Source organism: Nanorana parkeri, unplaced genomic scaffold, assembly GCF_000935625.1.
Source record: "Nanorana parkeri isolate BGI_ZX_2015 unplaced genomic scaffold, ASM93562v1 scaffold2813, whole genome shotgun sequence".
NCBI lineage: Eukaryota > Metazoa > Chordata > Amphibia > Anura > Dicroglossidae > Nanorana > Nanorana parkeri.
In genome coordinates this window covers 66,499-88,099 of record NW_017309081.1, presented here as the reverse complement: position 1 = coordinate 88,099, position 21,601 = coordinate 66,499, and the positions used below count along the sequence as shown (strand labels likewise).

Below are 21,601 nucleotides of genomic sequence, written 5' to 3'. Positions count from 1 at the left end.
CCTCTGTATAGGAGGCTTATATGGAGTCTGATATAAAGATGCTCCGGGCCAATCCGCCCAACGCCAAGGTGCGCACAATGGCCGACTTCCCTACTAATCTGTCGCTGTGCCCTCTCCCCCGCCGCCGCCGCCATCGTCTTCCGTATCCTCCAGGCGTTGGGTGACCTCTGATGATGTAACTCCTGCACGTGCGTCACATGGTCCCGTTCTCGGCAGCGTACACTGTGGCAGTCATTTTGGTGTCACGCTAGGGTTGCCACCTGTCCAGGATTCACCTGGACAGTCCGGGTTTTGAATGCTGTGTCCGGGTTTCATGGCAGCAGTAACCCGGACACAAGATGTCAGGCAGACAGGGGCAACCAAAATTACAATAGGGGCTACTGGCCCCCCACTGAGAATAGTCTCAACTGTGATATTTACATATGAAGAAGCCGCGACTTATTCTCACCCAAAAAAATTCTGTGCATCGCTAGAGTGTTCGGGTTCGGGAAAAACAATTGTGGTCTCTGTGTCTCGTCCATACCGAATGAACGCGTTGGTGTCCGTGGAGGAAAAGCGTAAAAACGCATTCGTGCGCATGTCAGCACATTGCATAGAGCTGAACGAGTGTCATTTAAATAAAGTTTTAAAAGAGAGCATTGTGGTACATTGTAACAGCAGATTGTAGTGCACATGTATAACACGCGCCAGCGCATGCCTGTTACCTGCTGATCCCGCCAGTAGATCCGTTCATTGTACACTTCCTGTGGTGGGGTGACAACATTCTTTGTTCTGTAGCGTAATTGCCCGGCACCGTTGTCACCCTGAGGACAGCCTTCTTATATCAGAGGTAGGCAGTCTGGGCACTCCAGCTGTGTTCCAGCAACAAATCTCATTATGCATCTACCACTGGAAGTCACGCCTGTGGCTGTCAGTCTTGCAATGCCTCATCGGACTTGTAGTTCCACAACAGCTAGAGTGCCGAGGTTGCTGACCCCTGACATCGGTGAGCATGAATGAATGTTAAGCAAGAGAAACTAAAGCTCAACTCCAACTAACACTATGTAAGCCATCGCGCCATTTTGTTTGTTTGCTCCCCCGGCGGTGTTTTATGGTTCGTCTCACCCTCTGTAACTGGAACGTTTGCTGGACAGCCTGGCCTGATCACAGGGTGACAACGCCGCTCAGTGATATCACTTCAGAACAAACAGCGTTGTCACACTGTTACAGGAAGTGGCGATGCGATCCAGCCCCCACACCTGTGCCGTCCTTCTATGTCCGTCTTCTATGTTCTCTGAGCTCCGCCCCCTACGTCAATAAATGATAGAGTTCGGTGATTACATTGTACAGATTTTAGAATACTTTCGTTGATAATTGTTGAGACACATTCGAGAAGTCGCGGTGAAGCTGCCGAACCTTCGTATAGAAGACCATATAGGAAACGTATGCGGCCCTCCAATCCAGTGCTGGAGTTCTGGCATTTGCATTGAAGGGTCCCGGTAATACTGCAACATAGAAAGACATTGTGGACAATTGTTGAAGGCAGTTTTGTGACGGTTCTTCTCTGTTCCACCATGACTGTCCCCTGTGTACAAAGCCAGCTCCATACAGACATGGTGTCACCAGCTTGGGGTGGAGGAGCTCGAGTATCCTTCACAGAGCCCCGACCTCATCCCTACTGAACATCTCCGGGATGAATTTCAACGCCAATCGTGAATCAGATCTTCTCCTCCAACATCAGCACCTGACTCCACCAATGGGACAAATTCCCTCAGACACCCTCCAAAATCTTGTGGAAGCCTTCTCAGAAGATTGGGAGGCTGTTATGTCCACAAAGGAGAGACAACTCCATAATAACGGCCATGGTTTTGGGATAGGATGTCTAACAATCTAATGGAGGTGTGACGGTCAGAGAACAGGACCTTGACCTCAACCCTAATGAACGCCTTTGGGGATGGGAATGCCAGTTATGAGTCAGGTCTTCTCATCCAACATCTGTCCTCAACCTCAGAAATGGCAAAATCTTGTGGAAAGCCTTCCCGGAAGAGTGGAACTGGTAAAACTGGAAAGGGAGAAGGGGGAATTCCATGTTCAAGGCCGTGGTTTTGGAATGGGAGGTCCAACAAGCTCATTGAGGTGTAATGGCCACCACGCAGAGCCCTGACCTCAACCCTACTGAACCAGGTCTTCTCATCCAACATCAGTACCTGACCTCACACGTGGACACACATTCCCACAGACACCTCTTCATCATAATGCCCATGGTTTGGGAATAGGATGTCCTACAAGGTACAGAGCCCTGACCTCAACCCTACTGGACACCTTTGGGATGATTGGAACATTGATTGTGAGCCGGGTCTTCTCATCCAACATCATTACCTGACCTCACAATTTCCTAGAGACACCCTCCAAAATCTTGTGGAAGAGTGAAGGATGTTTTAGCCACAAAGAGGGACCAACTCCATATTTATGGCCATTGGGATGAGCTTTGGGATTGGGTTGACCATGAGTTCAACCTGAACCCAAGCTGTTCACAATTGGTTGAACTGGTCAATGATTTGTCTAGTTCATCCACCTGCTGGACCTCTGTCTGTGTCCTAGAAACTAATGATCACGGTTTTGCATGTCTAACTAGCTCATATAGGGGTGATGGTCAGGTGTCCACAGACTTGGGCCATATGGTGTGCCTCGGGAGGTCAAAAAACTTAGGTTTACTATTCTGATCGGCTAAGGCAGGGACGGCCAAATTGCGGCCCTCCAGCTGTGGTGGAACTACGAATCCCATGAGGCTTTGCAAGATTCTCACAGCCACAGACATGACTCCCGGAGAGAGATGCTTCATGGGATTTGTAGTTTCACCCCAGCTGGAGGGCCGGAGTTTGGCCATCCCTGGGCTAAGGTTTACAAAGTCGGGTCGATTCACCAAGGTAGCACATCGGGATGAAGATACTTATTTTCGGTCAAGTGACAGTTATTTTTTGCTGAGACCAATCAGATTTGACAATTCTGGTCACATGACTAAAATAAAGCTACTTATCCTGGTGATAAAGCTTTGTGACTGATGACTGTTATTGGACGGGATGCATCCTTTGTATGTGATACTTGCTCCTCTCTGGGAATGCCGTTGTACATTCCGGGCAGGGTGAGGGAATGTGGGGATGGCACTGCCCTGACTGTGGCCGGCTGTGGTGGAGCCGCCCTGGCAGAGGTCCGGGTCACTCGGCACAATGGGGGTTTTGTTCAGGCAGCTGACACCGTACATCTGTTCCTGCCACTGACAATGCGTGAGGACGGCGGAGTCCCCGCAGCTATTTCCGGCTCCTCCGGCGGTCAGGTGTGCGCAGCGCCCTGCGATGGGCCCGGAGGAGGCCGCATTACAGAGATGGATCCGCCACACAGGCCGTCCTGTACAATGTGTGACGTCACCCTATCTGGACACCCGTCCCATGGCGGAATTCACAAACTATCTCTGGATTTCATGGCCCCGGAATCTCCCAAATGTTCCCGACTTCCAGGGACATTCCCCTGACATAGTCCACATTCAGGATAACGTCACAATGAAGTCCCCGACCTGATGCCAAGTCCCTATTGTACAATAAAACGCATGGCTGTGCTTTGTCCATGGACAGGACGTTCTGAAGGGTAAACGTATATTCCTGACCACCTTTTATTTTATTTTTAAAAGGCACCTACGACCTCCGGTGGCTTTGTCCAGGCTGAGATGATGTGATCAGTCTGCTGCAGGCAGGAAGAAGCATATCCTCGGTCTCCCCTCCCCCAGTGATCAGTCTGCTGCAGGCAGGAAGAAGCATATCCTCGGTCTCCCCTCCCCCAGTGATCAGTCGGCCCTCCAGCTGTGGTGGAACTACGAATCCCATGAGGCTTTGCAAGATTCTCACAGCCACAGACATGACTCCCGGAGAGAGATGCTTCATGGGATTTGTAGTTTCACCCCAGCTGGAGGGCCGGAGTTTGGCCATCCCTGGGCTAAGGTTTACAAAGTCGGGTCGATTCACCAAGGTAGCACATCGGGATGAAGATACTTATTTTCGGTCAAGTGACAGTTATTTTTTGCTGAGACCAATCAGATTTGACAATTCTGGTCACATGACTAAAATAAAGCTACTTATCCTGGTGATAAAGCTTTGTGACTGATGACTGTTATTGGACGGGATGCATCCTTTGTATGTGATACTTGCTCCTCTCTGGGAATGCCGTTGTACATTCCGGGCAGGGTGAGGGAATGTGGGGATGGCACTGCCCTGACTGTGGCCGGCTGTGGTGGAGCCGCCCTGGCAGAGGTCCGGGTCACTCGGCACAATGGGGGTTTTGTTCAGGCAGCTGACACCGTACATCTGTTCCTGCCACTGACAATGCGTGAGGACGGCGGAGTCCCCGCAGCTATTTCCGGCTCCTCCGGCGGTCAGGTGTGCGCAGCGCCCTGCGATGGGCCCGGAGGAGGCCGCATTACAGAGATGGATCCGCCACACAGGCCGTCCTGTACAATGTGTGACGTCACCCTATCTGGACACCCGTCCCATGGCGGAATTCACAAACTATCTCTGGATTTCATGGCCCCGGAATCTCCCAAATGTTCCCGACTTCCAGGGACATTCCCCTGACATAGTCCACATTCAGGATAACGTCACAATGAAGTCCCCGACCTGATGCCAAGTCCCTATTGTACAATAAAACGCATGGCTGTGCTTTGTCCATGGACAGGACGTTCTGAAGGGTAAACGTATATTCCTGACCACCTTTTATTTTATTTTTAAAAGGCACCTACGACCTCCGGTGGCTTTGTCCAGGCTGAGATGATGTGATCAGTCTGCTGCAGGCAGGAAGAAGCATATCCTCGGTCTCCCCTCCCCCAGTGATCAGTCTGCTGCAGGCAGGAAGAAGCATATCCTCGGTCTCCCCTCCCCCAGTGATCAGTCTGCTGCAGGCAGGAAGAAGCATTTCCTCAGTCTCCCCTCCCCCAGTGATCAGTCTGCTGCAGGCAGGAGGAGGCAGTTCCTTAATCTCCTGTCCCCTGGTAAGCAGACTGTAGGGATGAACCGATACCGGTTTTTCGGTATCGAGTACTGATATTTTTTTTTCGGTACTCGCCGATACCAAATACTGATACCGGAAGTCCCATTAGGGAAGCCAGGTGGCGTGTAATGACGCGGCGCACGGCTTCCTGATTAGTCGGGAAGACGACTCCTTGCTCCCTCATCACCAGGTGACAAGAAAGCATGGAGCCGGCTTTCTGGCCAATCAGGAAGCCGGGCGCCGCGTCATTACACACCGCAGGGCTTCCTGATTAGCCGGGAAGACGACTCCTTGCTCCCTCATCACCAGGTGACAAGAAAGCATGGAGCCGGCTTTCTGGCCCATCAGGAAGCCGGGCGCCGCGTCATTACACACCGCAGGGCTTCCTGATTAGCCGGGAAGACGACTCCTTGCTCCCTCATCCCCAGGTGACAAGAAAGCATGGAGTCGGCTTTCTGGCCAATCAGGAACCTGGGCACTGTGTAATGACTCACCACCCGGCTTCCTGATACCGGAAGCTCAAGTATCGGGCTAGGTATCGGAGCAATTGGGGCGAGTACGAGTACCTTGGCACCGATAGCGATACTAGTATCAGTATTGGCGCATCCCTAGACTGTACATTGTAACAAGTCACAGGGTGAGGGGCTGCAGAAGGGGCTGATCTGTGTCATCTCTGAGCCATAATCTCAGCACAAGAAGTAGACGGTGACCCTGGGTGACGACTGAACAAAGATGGCGCCATCCTCCTGGAGAGAGAAGCAGAGGAAGGCATTGTCAGGGGGGAGCGCTGTGATCTCTGTGCGGGGTAATAGATACCTGGAAGTGTTACAATGAGACATTACTGAGCGCGCTGCACTTAAGAAAAAATATATCAGATGCCAAATCTGCTTTATTAGTCCCAGCACAGTGAGTTAGTTTATATCAGGGGCACTCCAACTGTTGTGGAACTAGAAGTCCCAGGAGGCATTGCAAGACTCTGGCAGCCACAGGTATGACTCCCAGAGCCAGGGGTAGGATAAGATTTCTAGTTTTAGCACAGCTGGAATGCAAAGGTGGCTTAGCCCTGATATACAGTATATATAAAAAACACAATTCCTTCTGTGCCTGTATCCTGCCAAGCAAACCCCATAGGACGCTCATATACATCCATTGCCATACTACTCCCTCGATAACACAGGAGGGTATGGGATGGGGGTGTCTGGGTATTGGCCATGTACACAGGCACTGGGGGTGACATATACATAGAGGGTATGGGATGGGGGGGTCTGGGTATTGGCCATGTACGGAGGCACTGGGGATGATATATACATAGAGGGTATGGGATGGGGGGGTCTGGGTATTGGCCATGTACGGAGGCACTGGGGATGATATATACATAGAGGGTATGGGATGGGGGGGTCTGGGTATTGGCCATGTACGGAGGCACTGGGGATGATATATACATAGAGGGTATGGGATGGGGGGGTCTGGGTATTGGCCATGTACGGAGGCACTGGGGATGATATATACATAGAGGGTATGGGATGGGGGGGTCTGGGTATTGGCCATGTACGGAGGCACTGGGGATGATATATACATAGAGGGTATGGGATGGGGGGGTCTGGGTATTGGCCATGTACGGAGGCACTGGGGATGATATATACATAGAGGGGATGAGATGGGGGTGTCTGGGTATTGGCCATGTACGGAGGCACTGGGGATGATATATACATAGAGGGGATGGGATGGGGGTGTCTGGGTATTGGCCATGTACGGAGGCGCTGGGGGTGATATATACAAGGAGGGGATGGGATGGGGGTGTCTGGGTATTGGCCATGTACGGAGGCACTGGGGGTGACATATACATAGAGGTATGGGATGGGGGTGTCTGGGTATTGGCCATGTACGGAGGCACTGGGGGTGATATATACATAGAGGGGATGGGATGGGGGTGTCTGGGTATTGGCCATGTACGGAGGCGCTGGGGGTGATATATACATAGAGTGGAGGAGATGGGGGTGTCTGGGTATTGGCCATGTACGGAGGCGCTGGGGGTGATATATACATAGACGGTCCAGTCTCTCTAGCTCTATATATATATATATACTGTACATACACACAGCACATAGAACAGGTTGGGGTGGCAGCAGCTGACACTCACAATCGCTCCATTGTACTCCCGGAGATCTGCAGACAGCTGTCTCTGCCCCTCTCTCTTCATCCATCCATAGAATCTCCCTGAGAGGGTCAGCTGTGTCTCTTCCATCCACCTGTGGGGCCCCTGGGAGCCCGACACTGACCAATGCCCAGCCAGGAACACCGATCTGCATGGAGCTGTCCTGAACTTTGATGAATTACCCATCATGGAAGTTATGTGTCTGCCTTTCAGTGCTCATCAATTCCACCATCAGATTCCTCTCACCCGCATTCTATTTATTCTACTTCTATTATTCTGGGCCTTTAAAAGTACCGGGCCCGGATACCCGAGATCAGCAGGAAACTGATAGTGGGAAAGTAGAAGAAAGAGTAGAAGAGGAAGAAAAGTAGAAGGGAAACGAGCGATGGAGATCTTTAATAAGTCTGACCCTGGACATATGACCAGATTTCGGGGACAACCAACATCCAGGACCAGCAAGAGGCAGTCAAAGCCAAACGGTCACAACTACCGGAGACTGCACAGCGACTTTTTATGTTTTTGAAGTCCGCGGTGCGTGCAACAAAATCGACTTCCCCTGTGGACAGAAAAGTGAATTGTGAAATTAGAACACATGCAACACACACAAAGAAAAGGTGCACGAGGGTGCTTTTGGTCCTCCTTCAAAGAGGAAGGGCCTCCAGTTCCTGAACCCCCCGGGGTGCAAGGCTCCTGCCAGAGGCAAAGACGTCTCAGGTTCACCTACCCGAAGGCCGGCAGACACCTCTCCTGAGGGACCTACCGAAGGCCGGCAGACACCTCTCCTGAGGGACCTACCGAAGTGGGTCCCACGAGTACCTCCTCCCCCCAAGTGGGGTAAGGCAAAGAAGCCCATAAAGGCCACAGAACCTCCCCCCTAACATCAGGACGGGCCCCGGAGGTACCTGCACCCTCCGTCATCTGTGGAGTCAAAGGTGCTCAATCGTGCATAAAAATAATGCTTAAATAAATAGGTGGCAGTGCACAGACCTGGCAGGCTATCCTGCCAAGGTAAAAAAATTCCCCGGGCTAGCCAGGACGCCCGCCCAAGAGGCGTGGTGCAGAAAATGCTTTGAGTGCCGTGACCTAGTGTCGGTGAATCAAGTGGGGTCCCAAACCTAAATGATTTTCTAGCACCCCTGGGACACCATACCCAGGGGGCACAGCACCGCGGGCCTCTGCACTCCCCGAACCCTCCGGCCAGACAAGAGCAATACTTATCCCCGTCAGGAGGCACCAGCGCCGGGAAGCTCCCCTAAAGGAACCTCCCAACGCCCTCCTTCACTCCAGAGAGTACTGAGCGAAAATACTCACAGGGTGAAGGTGTACGAGGGCATAGTTCTGTCTGTAGGCCTGCAAAGAATGAATCGAAATCCTACACTTGGCCTAGGATGGAAGCAGTCAGGAAGCCAGCCGCAGAGGCTCTGGAAGGTGTGTAGAACCTTCTACGCCATCAGGAGGCAGCTGTACCACCTAAAACCAGTGGAAAGAGTCTTTGACAGTTTCCATCCCAATCCCGTCACCTATCAGTACCAACCCAAAATGAGATTCCAGCCCTACACAAATATTCCATCTGGAATTCTGCAAGAGGTTCCTCCAAGTCCATCAGAGCACCTCCAACAATACTTGCCGGGCTGAGCTGGGCAGATTCCCTCTGCAGCTCACAGTACAGAAGAGGATGCTGTCGTGCCGGGACCACCGACAAACCAGGGGCCCCAACTCATTCCATCAAGTCCTACTGACCAAGAAGAACCAGACCAAACCATGCGGCCTGCAACAACTCATCCTCACCTTGTCCATCCAAAACTCCCAACAATGTGGGCAGGCAAAATCTCACTTAAAGGAGAAATGAAACAAACTACTTAGCAGATACTACAGAGGTGGGATGCACGATGCTGATACTTGTACCGGTGCCGAGTATTTAGGCGAGTACTCACCCAAATGCTCCGATGCTTAGCCCAATACTTGAGCTTCCGGTATCAGGAAGCCGAGCAGCGAGTCATTACACGCCGCCTGGCTTCCTTAATAGGACTTCCGGTATCGGTATTCGGTATTGACGAGCACCGGAATAAAAATATCGGTACTCGATACCGATAAACGGTGCATCCCTACTACAGAGAGGCTGCAAACTGGCCCCACACTTGAAGATACTACCAGACCCCAAAGAGAGGCAAATCCTGAGCCCGTACAGACTGAGCCCCCACAGCCCGGATATTGAATCGGAGCAGCGCAGGCAGACATACAAGCACAAGGAGAGTGACCAGGGGGGGGCCCTGAAGGATGGGGCTCACTTCCTGCTATGGGGCCCCCAATTCTCAGCAGAGAGGGAGACCCACTTCCAAAGACCCGGACTCCGCAGCACTGTTGTGACCTCATCTAATCTGTTGAATGTGGCGCCTGGCTGGTCTCCGGTGCTGGCTACATGTGTTCTTTATTTACCAAGAATTCCGCAGTGTCCCCGTCCCGGGTGATGGGAAGGGCCCGGCCATGTTCTGTGAGTGATGGCAGAGATTATTATTACAGTTTTGCTCACATTCTGCTGTTTCTCGAATTACAGTCTGGTGGCCACATCCAGTACATATAGAACGGTACCGATATCTTGATGCATGCGGGGGCACCATGCAATCTGTGACTATGAGATGAGAGCTGGTACAGATGGGGTCAGAGGCAGGGCAGTGGTTGCCATGCTCAGGCTGAGTGTGGCACAAAATCCTAAATTGTCTGTGCCCGCCCCCGCTTTAAGATGATTGGGAGGTGTGCAGTCTGTGCTCCGCCTCCACCATAGATAGGGGGGGGGGTGTCACATAAGCTCCTGATTTTGTAAAACCTTCCACTTGTCTGTGACTGCCTAACTTTTGGGGGACCACCAAGTGCTTTTTGTTCAGAGAGGACACACTATATTAAGTGACCAGTTTAGATGTACACTGCAATTAGCAGAGTTCTCCTTTAATTCCGCCACTTAATCCATACGGAAGAATTCCGGAATCTTCACGGATCTCAGTCCACATCGTATGGACATTTCCTGTGTAGCTGAAATGTCTGCACTTGTCTGTTAGTGTATATCACATAAGGCCACAACCTAACTTACAGCGACCAACTCTAAATGTCCAGGCAGGAAGTCAGCCGCGCGCAGGAAAATATCTTCCTCTCAGAATCGGCGGAGGTGAAGATGGGATGCAAACAAACTTGCCTCCGGATCACTTCCATATGTTAGACATAGTGAAGCTCACCCAACGTATTTGCTGGGCTCATCTGTGGCCCCTCCCAGGGGTGGGGGGCTCAGGATGTCCATAAGGATAGAGAGCAGATCCATTTGCTGATCAATGAACCTGGAAGCACTCATATCTGAGCACTTCTAGGTTAAGCGCTGTCAGATCCCAGCTGAGGCAGCTGGAAAAACAATCCATCGGCTACAGTCTGTAGTCAGTCTGGTTGGGGGAGTGCAGAGGAGGCATTAAGAGTCCAAGACACCCCTGAAGCCTATGTAAAGAGTACCTGTCATTCCTTATGTGCTATATGTGGTCACTCCAGTGTTTGCTCTGCACACAGGGGATCGGATATCATATCACCAATATGTACCGATCCTCAGCCGCTCAGACACGCACAGAGGGGCGGCGCAGCCTGCAGCTTTTCCTCTGGATCCCCGATGCTCTTCCCTGCCTGTATGGGCAGAGGCAGCGGGTATCCAAGGAGAAGTAAGACGGCGCGGGGGGCGGAGGAGGGAGCCGCTGTCACAGCAGCATGGCCGAGCGGTGAGAGAGAGAGCCGCTGGCTGTCAGATCCTGGCCAAGCGTCTCTCTCTCTCCTCACCACTCGGCCATGCTGCTGTGACAGCGGCTCCCCCCTCCACTCCCGCTGGCTGTGCAGCGTTTCACTTCTAATCGGATCCCCGCTGCTCTCTCCCATCTCTATGGGCAGAGGCATCGGGGATCCAGAGGAAAAGCTGCAAGCTGTGCCGCTCCCCTTCTCCCTGCTGGCTGAGCCCTGACTGCGCCCCCGCACCTGCGCCCGAAGCGAGAGCCTCAGTCGCTTTGCCCTCGCTACGGCCCTGCCCTGATGTGCCCATCATTCTGGAACAGGTCAATCTGGATGCATCAGACCACATGACCTTTCTCCATTGCTCCAATCTTTTTGCTCCTCAGCAAATTGAAGCTTTTCTTTCTTTTATCATCACTGATGAGGTTTTTGGAAGACTACACAACAGTTTAGTCCCGATCCCCGGAGTCCTCTTCATATTGTGAGTGTGGAAATGCTTTTACTAGCCATAGTCGTGAATTCTTCTCTCGATTTCACCAATCATTTGTGTGATCCAATCACGCTTCATTTCTGACCACGTGTCTTCCTCGTAGATGACGGCTCCCCACCCTCCTTCAGGTTTTAGTGATACATTGGACATTTCTTGATTGAATTTCGGCACTTCCAGCATGCTCCAATTGTTGTCTTTGCTCGGTGCCGGCCAATCATCTGACCCTTCAGAAGCAGAGTGGGATCCAGGTGGTGTCTTTGCTCGGTGCCGGCCAATCATCTGACCCTTCAGAAGCAGAGTGGGATCCAGTTGTTGTCTTTGCTCGGTGCCGGCCAATCATCTGACCCTTCAGAAGCAGAGTGGGATCCAGGTGGTGACTTTTGTTTTATGTTTATTAGATGAAAGAAACTCCCAGAACCGCAGACACGCGGATGGAATTTGAGGGAAGCGGACGTGCAGATCTTTCTAGTAAAAGTTTTGGTGTCCTGTTACGCGGTCATGTGACCCCGGCAGGTGACGTGCGGCTCGTACAAGTGGCGTTGGTGGCAGCTGCCTTTCGGGGCTTTTGCTGGATGACAAACTCAGAGGAATTACAACAGTTGTCCCCGACGTTCTGCTGCTCACCACAACGTGATTAGCAAGGGTGGAAACAGAGCGGAGTCACAGCTCCACCCAAAATAATTCGGGGTCTTCGCACTGGCGGCACCGCGGGGTACGGAGCAGAGGTGCGATGCCAGCCGTGTGCGGCACCTTCAGGGGAATTTGTTTGTTACAGTGAACTCATCAGGACAGATTAGAGGTTTAATAAATAATATATCAGATACAAAACATGGCGTTTGATACATGAGCAGAATTCGGGGTCCTTCCAGAAAAGTCCACATACAGGGGCCCCGCGAGACGCAGCCACGGCTACCATTCGATGCTGACCCCATATACTCATCACTGACAAGCACAGAGGTCAGGGGGGTGAAGTCAGTGTTAGTGGTTAGGGTCCCCAACCTGTGGCATTGGCCCATTGCCACTAATTGAGTGGCCCTCGGGGCCCCTGCCGACAGTAGTCCATGCTTTCCTTACTTAGAAGCTTACTCAATCCAACGCAGGATAATATCCTTTAGACCGGCTAGTTACTGCGTCGCTTTTATCCTTTCCCACATCTGACTCTCTCTGGGCTGTACATCCCTTTCTATTTTTAGGTTGTTTTTTCCTGTGATGTGTTATAATGGATCCCGCGAAGAGAAATATTACATGCGGCTCAAGTCATCTGTAAGCTGCATGGAGTGTGAATGTGTGAAGGGGCTGTAATAGCAGTGATCTCTAGCAGTCTCATATAACATGTCTCCAATTTTTAACAGTCTCCTGAAGCATTTCCCTAAACTCCAACGTCTGGAGCAGATCTGCAGTCTCTGACCATCTTTTCTAGCATGCCTGTAGTCTCTGACCATCTCCTGTATCATGCCTGTAGTCTCTGACCATCTCCTGTATCAAGCCTGTAGTCTCTGACCATCTTTTGTAGCATGCCTGTAGTCTCTGACCATCTCCTGTATCATGCCTGTAGTCTCTGACCATCTCCTGTATCATGCCTGTAGTCTCTGACCATCTCCTGTATCATGCCTGTAGTCTCTGACCATCTCTTGTTGCATAACTACAGTCAATGACTATCCCTTATAGCATGCCTGCGGTCTCTTCCCATCTTGTCCCGTAACTAGTTTTGGACCATCTCATTTGGCATGCCTATAGTCCCTGACCATCTCTTGTAGCATACCTGCAGTCTCTGACTATTTCTTGTAGTGTACCTGCCGTCAACCAAGGGTGCTGGATAGAAAACTCCAACTTCACACTTCCTGGACAATCTCTCTGTATTTCTGAACATCTGTAGAAGGTCTGCAGTCCCTGACCATCTCTAGTTGCATACCTGCAGTCTCTGACCATTTCTTGCAGCGTACCTGCAGTCTCTGACCATTTCTTGCAGCGTACCTGCAGTCTCTGACCATTTCTTGCAGCGTACCTGTAGTCTCTGACCATTTCCTGCCGTCTCTGACCATTTCCTGTAGCGTACCTGCAGTCTCTGACCATTTCCTGTAGCGTACCTGCAGTCTCTGACCATTTCCTGTAGCGTACCTGCAGTCAGTCAACCAAGGTGCTGGATAGAAAACTCCAACTTCCTACTTCCTGGACAACCTCTCTGTATTTCTGAACAGTGTTAGGGAACGTGTCCCCTCAGTTTGCGGTTGTACCAGGAGATTTGGGAATGTTTGATGACCCCTCCATGACACTGGCAAATGGTCTCTGGCTAAACACAGTCAAAAGAAAAGTCAGTTAGCTGGGATGGCTTTCCTTGGCCAATGGCGGTTTCTCCCGCACCTGATACATAAACTATGTGGCCAGAAGACTGAGGACACCTGACCATCACACCTCTGTGAGCTTGTTGGACATCCAAACCAATCACCATTAATATGGAGTTGGCCCCCTCTATGGCTAGAACTTCCTCCACTCCTACGGGAAGGCTTCCACAAGGTTTAGGAGTGTGTCTGTGGGAATGTGTGCCCATTGTGAGGTCAGGTACTGATGTTGGATAAGAAGTCCGGGCCCACAAAGGGTGAGCAGAGTCATCCCAAAGGCGTTCAGTAGGGTTGGAGGTCAGAGCTCTGTGCACTGACCATCACTCCTCTATGAGCTTCCTAAACATCCCATTCCAAAACCAACCTCCACTCTTCCGGGAAGGCTTTGTGTCTGAGGGGATTTGTGGCCATTGGTGAGATCAGGTACGGATGTTGGATGAGAAGATCTCTGACTCCAATTCACCCCAAAAGGTGTTCAAGTATGGCGGAGTCTGAGCTATGTGTAGGCCACTCAAGTTCCATCACACCGTGTCTTTATGGAGTTGGCTTTGTGCACAGGGGACAGTCATGCTGGAACAGAACCGTCACCAAAATGTCTTTATATGATGTAGTATTGACAGTCCCCTTCACTGGAGATCCTGAGCTCAGTCATTGGGGGGGGGTCCACATACTTTTGGTCATATATCACAAACATGAAAGCTCGCCCAGGTTTATGGATTACAATGGTGGGATTGGCCGGCTCAGAAATGATCACATTAGTTTTGGATCTGTATAATGTGTCAGTTCACAGATTTCTGACCCGTATGGAGGAGAGCACTGGGACAATATCTGCACCTCGCTGGGTTTGGGGGGGACGAGCAGCTTTTCTAGCCAATGACATATCTGATACATGAAGATTCTTCAATAAAGAGACCGAAGGAAAATCCGCACAACCCTTTTATTGTCTTTTTTTTTTATTTATTAACATGCAGTCTAGCAATGTCCACATTCACAGTGAGACACCTCACTGATCCCCCAAATATAGAGCCCAGGGGCAATGCTCCCCAAATACGACAGGCTAACTCACCCCCAAAACAAACAGGAGCCCCCCAGGAGGGAGTAGGGTAGCCAAATCCAATTCTTCCGAGTGGAAGCTTAGCGCCCATCCCCCCCCCCACCCATGAAGAATGAGCAGGCAACTGGTGACAGAACTCAGAATGGAAAAGCCTATCCCCCCCAAAGCAGAGAAATGGTCCCTGACCCCCCACCCTCCCACCGACAGTTCACGGACCTTAGCGCCATTTCGCACCTCTGTGTTTTGTTGTTGTTACAAAAATAAACCTGCTTGCCGCATCTTTGGTGCGTTCACCTTCCACGGGGATACATGGAAATGCATATAAACGTGCCTAGAATACGCGGCATGTAAGACACACAGAGGGTGACATGGCCCTTAAAGGAAACCCTACCGAGAAGAGAATGCTGGATGTCATTGGTGACAACCTTCAAAAAATGCTAATTGTCTGGCTGTAGCGCTGGTCACCGGTCAGGACGCCAGAGGTCCAGGCAACCATTTCATTTCCTTTAGAAGGAAGTCAACAATGGCAGATGTATATATATTAAAGTCATACAATATGATACATGATACGTGTATGTGGGGGGGTTCCCGATGAGCTGCCACTGTGAAATGTTTGGGATCGGTGGGCGCTCGGTGGTCTCCACCAGGAAAGTGCTGAATCTCTGCCCCCCTTTATGCAGGTTTCTGGGTACCAATAAAAACAAAGCCTCTGCATCCCGCTTAGTGGGGACCGATACCGCCCCCCAATTATGATTGCACGGAAGAGCTATAAGGCACCTGAGAGCCACATCCAACGTTCTGATTGGCTGGCCCTGAGTGGTCAGGGAAAGTCCTATGTACAGAGGCTTCTGGGAAGATGTGGCATGGCCACCGGGTGGAGATGTGCAGAGCAATTGTGTGCAGAGTCCAAGTGATAAGAGGAGGTTAGTGAGAGCAAATACACAGGAGGAGGAGGAGGAGGAGGAGTGTCTGTACCCAGACGGGGCAGGAAATACGGCCGCCCATCCGTCTGTCTATCCGCACATCGTCAGCGTCAGCCACTGCAAGACACAAACCAGCAATCAAGGGTTTAGCTGCCAACTCACCTCTCCCATTCCCATCTCCGCTATGCCGCTTCCATCGTCCATGGCCTTGAAAAACCCTGCAAGGTGCAGACACACAATTCATATTGTACACAGACATTGTATGGAGTGATTGCAATCATTATTTCTAGGATGGGAATCATGAACGGCCATTTGCCCAATTTTGTATCATTCAGCGCGTCCTGCATATGGCGTGTCCAATGACCGCACACAAAAGGTACAAATGTCTATGCGTCCTTTATATGCAGAGGCAATGATGTCGGTGATTATATTAATATTGGCGGGAATGTGACGTCACGATGATGTCAGAGGGGCTTTGGTGATTTTCAATTGGTTCATTCTTTGTATACACTGAGTGGCCAGATTATTATGACCACCCCATCAGTACTTCGTTGGGCCGCCTGGTGACTCCACGAGATGTTGAAAGGTGATGCGAGGAATCCGACACGGCACTGTTGCCCTTCTGTTGTCTTGTACCAGTCTTGCCCCTCCCCCGTTCTGCCCTAACATTGACTAGTCGCTGGCGGCCACAATTCACACGTTCAGACCCAGATTTTCGGCTGACAGTCCAGTCTTTAAACACTTTAACAATGAGCCCCTCTTGAACATTTAAGGAATTCTGCTGTTTTGCTGATACTCGCTCCATGGCTCCGAGCGCCAACAATCATCCCGCGTTCAAAGGCTGTTAAATCGCGTTGTTTCCCCGTATCTTCAGAAACAAATCACTTCTACTGTCGTGGTAACCAACCTGCTTCCCTATTTATAATGGTCTGGCCCTCTAGCAACTTCAACGCCAAATTATAGCTAATTTGCCTACAAACGTCAGGTGGTCATAATAATCTGGCCACTATATATACTGTATATAATCCGGCCACTCACAGTGAATACAAAGCAATACGTGCAGAAATACACTTTGTTTGCCTGATGAAGGGACCAAACGGGTTCTGAAACATCGCCATGTTGCGACACATCTTCCCCACTGTACATTTAGCCCTGCTTGCCCAAAGCAGAGCTAAATGTAGAAAAACAACTACCCGCCCTGTGCCCCGAACTGCATGTCCCCAGCATCGGGAGATAGGAATTCCACACCCCTGCTGCCCCTCTACTCCCTGCTGCTGCCCTGAGGACGGGCCTTGTGGGAAATCCGGCACCCGATACTTGAGGGGATTATCCGGTTAGGTGTGCGATGGGTTTCTTTTGATGATTGAATTGGCGGCACACAAGTCGCTGACCCCGGAATCCTGAGCACACTGCTATCAGTTCACTGAAGGTCTCATAGTGTGAACTTGTCCTTCATTGGTGTCTGACACCCAGGTCAGTGTCTACATTACAACCGCTGACAATAAAAGACCGGGGCTGGGCACCAGGGTCAGGGGTCGTACCCTGTTTCCCTGAAAATAAGACTTAGTACTATTTTTGGGAATTGCTAAAATATAAGACCTACCCCGAAAATAAGACCTTGTTGTGACCATTGCCAGGGCTGGTGGTGGCATAAAGGGGAAACTTGAAGAGCCGCGGGAGGGAATCAGCGGTGCCAATGAAGCCAGCGCTAGAGGAAGCGAGGCAGCAGCGGAGGGAGCAGAGCCGCATAAGCCGATGCCTCCTCTATAGCTCCGCCTCCTGTCACAGGCGGAGTCATACCAAATGCACTCCGCCTGTGAGGAGTCCATAGTGAAAGTGCGCTTCGCTTTTTCTGGTTACCAAATTGCTCTTGGAAAGGTACGGCACCCCTGATCACCCTATTCTTAACTTTGCCATTTTGGATTATTTCATTTGGATTTGCATTAACTTTGGATTGTTATACATTAAAAAAATTAAGACCTTCCCCGAAAATAAGACATAGTGTGTTTTTTTTTAGCCAAAAAAAATATAAGACAGTGTCTTATTTTCGGGGAAACACGGTACATGGTTATAGATCAGGAGACACGGGCTACAGCTTGGATAAAGTGAGGGGCACCGGCAGACATAACAGTGAAAAGCTCCTTTTCCCACTCATCATACGCGTTCTGTGCTGCCCTCACTGGGAACCTGCTGGCTTCATCTGCACACTCATCGGTAGCACTACCGAGATCACTTATAACACGATAACCAGCACAAGCAAATTCCGTCCTAAACCCACAGCGTCTGTCCTCTCTCTACCGAGGGTCTCGCATGGTCAGGTGTTACTCTGTGTAGGTTCCCAGCATTTCTCTCATGGACCCCTTGTATCCTTTTTGTCACTTCCACAGCCCTCGTGCCCAAACTGTGGCCCTTTGGTACTTCTCCTGACCCCCCGGCAGTCAGAAGGAGCGGAAATTAATTCCAAAAGGACTGCAAGAGCAGTAATCTCCACCAGGCTCTTGTAAACATGTTCCCAGTCTTTCTCATCTGCATTCTCAAAACCACACCTATAGCATATCCTCTGGTCCCTGACCATCTCCTGCTGAACAAACAAACATTAAGTGTGGCCCTTTGTGGATGTCAGGGGCCACAGCTGAGGCCCCCTATACCCAGTAAGTTGACAACTACTGCTCTACAGCATATCAAATAGAATACTGGCCCCTGGTGGAGATCATGGGTATTACATGATGATGGGAGCTTGTTGAGGTCCCCGCACTCCTCTGATGGAGCCCTAGAATCCTTTTTGGTTTCTGTAAAGCATATCAAATAGAATGTTGGCTCCTGGTGGTGATGGGGGGGGGGTATTACGTGAGGATAGGAGCCAGCAGATATAATTCTAGACTTGCCCAGCATTTGGGGTGTATGAAGGGTATTACATGATTATCGGAGAATGGCGGCACAATAACGGCACACTCAGACTTACGGAACATGGCCTCCAGCTTCAGCAAACAGCACACAAAATTGTCAAAGTCGACTCCGAGGTCGTTGTCAGCATAACGGGCCACCAGCACCTGCATGATCTTATTATTCAGCTTGTACCCTGCAGAGAGACAGAGACATCAATACGGACACAGGAAGACAGTATACGGGTCTATGAAAGGTTTCCTACAAGTCATAAATCGGCACAGCCAGCGTGTATGGAACATTGCAGCCAGACCTCATACACTCTGCAAAGGAGACCAAGTCAACGCTCACCTGCGCTTTCCAGGGCGATACGCAACTCGTAGGAACTCATGGTCCCGGATTTATCCATATCATGCTCCCGGAAGACAGTCTACAGGAAAAAAGATCAGACAGACAAAATTCCATTAATTACAACTTTAATTGATGACATATATAAACTGCTGTATAGAATAATAAAATGACAAATGGAGTGCAAAATATCTTATTATAGTCAAAAGTATCCAGAACTTTAATATTGTACTTTATCTACAGCCAACCAAAGGTCTGGATCTGTGCGACACCAGAATCTGAACCGAAAGATGACGAAAATATTGTAATTATGTCGAATGTAATTCTGAATGTTATTATATGTCATGATTTTTGGTATACTTGTTGTCTCTGCTTCCTTCCTTCCTTTTTAGACCCTTTTTTAGTATTTAAAAACTTACTATGTAACTATGTAACTATGTAGTATTGCATTATGGCCACTAGATGGCGCTGAGGAGCATGGAATATAAATACTGCTTTCCTATGCTCCTTTAGCGCCATCTGGTGACCATAATGCAATACTACATGACATATAATAACATTCGACATTAAAGAACGTCTGTTTTGCATGTATTCCCACAGATATAGATATTTGTAGGGCGACCGACATATTGTTTATAAATAGACCCCCGTAGTGTATTCTTTATACGGATTATGAAATAATATACAATAGAAAAATACAACTAGCAGCTCTTACCAGCCAATTGCGGACCTTGTTCCACAGGATCTGAAACTCCACGACGCCAAGTTTTCCGCTACCGTCTTTCTGAGGAAAGAGTTAAGGATCTGCTGCAACTAATACACAAACCTTAAAGGGACCCTAACACACGACGTATACAGGTAATGGTGGTTGCAAGTTTCTAACACTAAAGTTGTGAGGGACCCGAAAGCAAGAATCAGCCAATGACTGCAATGGCATAGTCTGTGGAAGAAGGATACATCCATCAGGTTGACCATCTGGCGGCAGGACTCCGTGCTAAAGCCGTCAGTTTTCAGGTCTTTGTCTGAGGAGGAGAGACAAGAAGTGTGAAGAGGCCGCCAATTATCTCATTTCACCATATTCCCCGGATGCCCAACTCCCAATACCCCATCACCGTACTAGATTTCTGGTCACCTGACTTACTGTACCCTATCCCCAGACACCTGACCCACCGTACCGTATCCCCAGACTCCTGACCCACCGTACCGTATCCCCAGACTCCTGACCCACCATACCGTATCCCCAGACTCCTGACCCACCATACCATATCCCCAGACTCCCGCCCTACCATACCATATCCCCAGACAGCTGACCCAATTTGACACCCAGGAGCCCATCTTCTACTTACGTCTGGACACCACTCTGTTGAGTATGGTCTTCAGCTCAAAGACGCTGATCTCCATATCCTTAGCAGAAAAACAAGACAGAACATGTTATAGTTACAGAAACTTAGGTTGGCTATAAACCCATCACATATCTCATCTACCAGACAATCACCGCCAATCAACTCACATCTCCTGCCAGCTGCCGAAACATAGCCTTGAAGGAATCATCCACGTCATCTTCTGAGATCTCCTCCTGAGAAGACACAAAGCCACAAGATGCATCACATGTGAAGCCACCTCCATAGTCCCCCCCAGTGTACAGACATTGAGCTCTGCTGCCCTCTGTCTGTCCACCTCTGTCACTGCAGCAAGAAGTATACTTACAGACGGTGTTAACTTGAAGTAACATATGGGACACATGGAAAATGGTATAGTAATAGTAGTGTGAAACTGTGGTGGAACATTAGAGTGTAAGCTCCTCTGGTGCAGGTGGGAATGATTAGTTCCAGTCCATTTACTGTGGATGCAGTGTCATGTGACCACATATCAGTGGTGTGGAGTGGAGTGTCCCCAGTGCAGAGAAGTCACCATCAGACTTCTCCTCACTGCACTGCGTTCAGCTTTGTACACAGAGAGTCATGTGAGCAGTGACTGATGTGACTGGCTCACTGCAGTATATGTCAGAGCTGTATAAATTTATATCATCATCATAATAAGTGTGTGCGACTGTGATGGTAAATAAAAGGTAATTCACCGGCACACACTTGAAGGGTTTTTAAAGTATTGATATGTTTATTCAATACCCAATGTCACATACTGTCATACTTAGCACCGTATGACATTATGTGACATTGGGTATTGAATAAACATATCAATACTTTAAAAACCCTTCAAGTGTCTGCCGGTGAATTACTTTTATTTACTTCTAGTGTTTTGCACGGCGCCATCCGTGTGGTCACCTGGGCACCACATATACCTTGTGGTTTTGAGACCGTGGCAGTGCGAATGGGATTTGGACTTTGTTGTGACTGTGTCGGGACATTAGACTGCAAGTTCCTCTACTGTCCTCTGTACAGTGCTGTGGAATATGTCAGCGATATAAATATGAGACAATAGTGGGTGTGGTGGGGACAGAGTGTAAGCTATTTGGGGACAGGATCTGATGGGTTTTGTATACTGATTATTCGTCTATATGCTAAAAAAATTATACATTCTTTTTACTGGGGCCCTTACCTGGTCAGGTAGATCTGCGGTGACGTCCTCATCGAGCTCTCTAAAGAGAAGAGCAGACAGGTTAGGAAGAATACTGATCCAAGTTCC

General features: G+C 49.8%; 1 protein-coding gene across 3 annotated transcripts in view; it reads right to left on the bottom strand.

Moving 5' to 3' along the window:
• Positions 1-15,761: 15,761 nt before the first annotated feature.
• The window catches only part of LOC108802349 (calpain-1 catalytic subunit-like), a 33,652-nt gene continuing 27,812 nt past the window's right edge, over positions 15,762-21,601 (bottom strand). For 2 of the 3 annotated variants that reach the window (XM_018574213.1, XM_018574212.1), the window contains exons 14-22: positions 21,515-21,554; positions 20,469-20,534; positions 20,305-20,362; positions 19,916-19,980; positions 19,674-19,742; positions 18,962-19,040; positions 18,690-18,806; positions 15,890-15,945; positions 15,762-15,844 (exon numbers count right to left, since the gene is read on the bottom strand). In XM_018574213.1, the coding sequence (XP_018429715.1) occupies positions 15,818-15,844; positions 15,890-15,945; positions 18,690-18,806; positions 18,962-19,040; positions 19,674-19,742; positions 19,916-19,980; positions 20,305-20,362; positions 20,469-20,534; positions 21,515-21,554 (577 nt within the window). In that variant the 3' untranslated portion in view covers positions 15,762-15,817. The remainder of the gene's footprint in view (positions 15,845-15,889; positions 15,946-18,689; positions 18,807-18,961; positions 19,041-19,673; positions 19,743-19,915; positions 19,981-20,304; positions 20,363-20,468; positions 20,535-21,514; positions 21,555-21,601) is intronic. The other variant, XM_018574214.1, reaches the window with a different exon arrangement.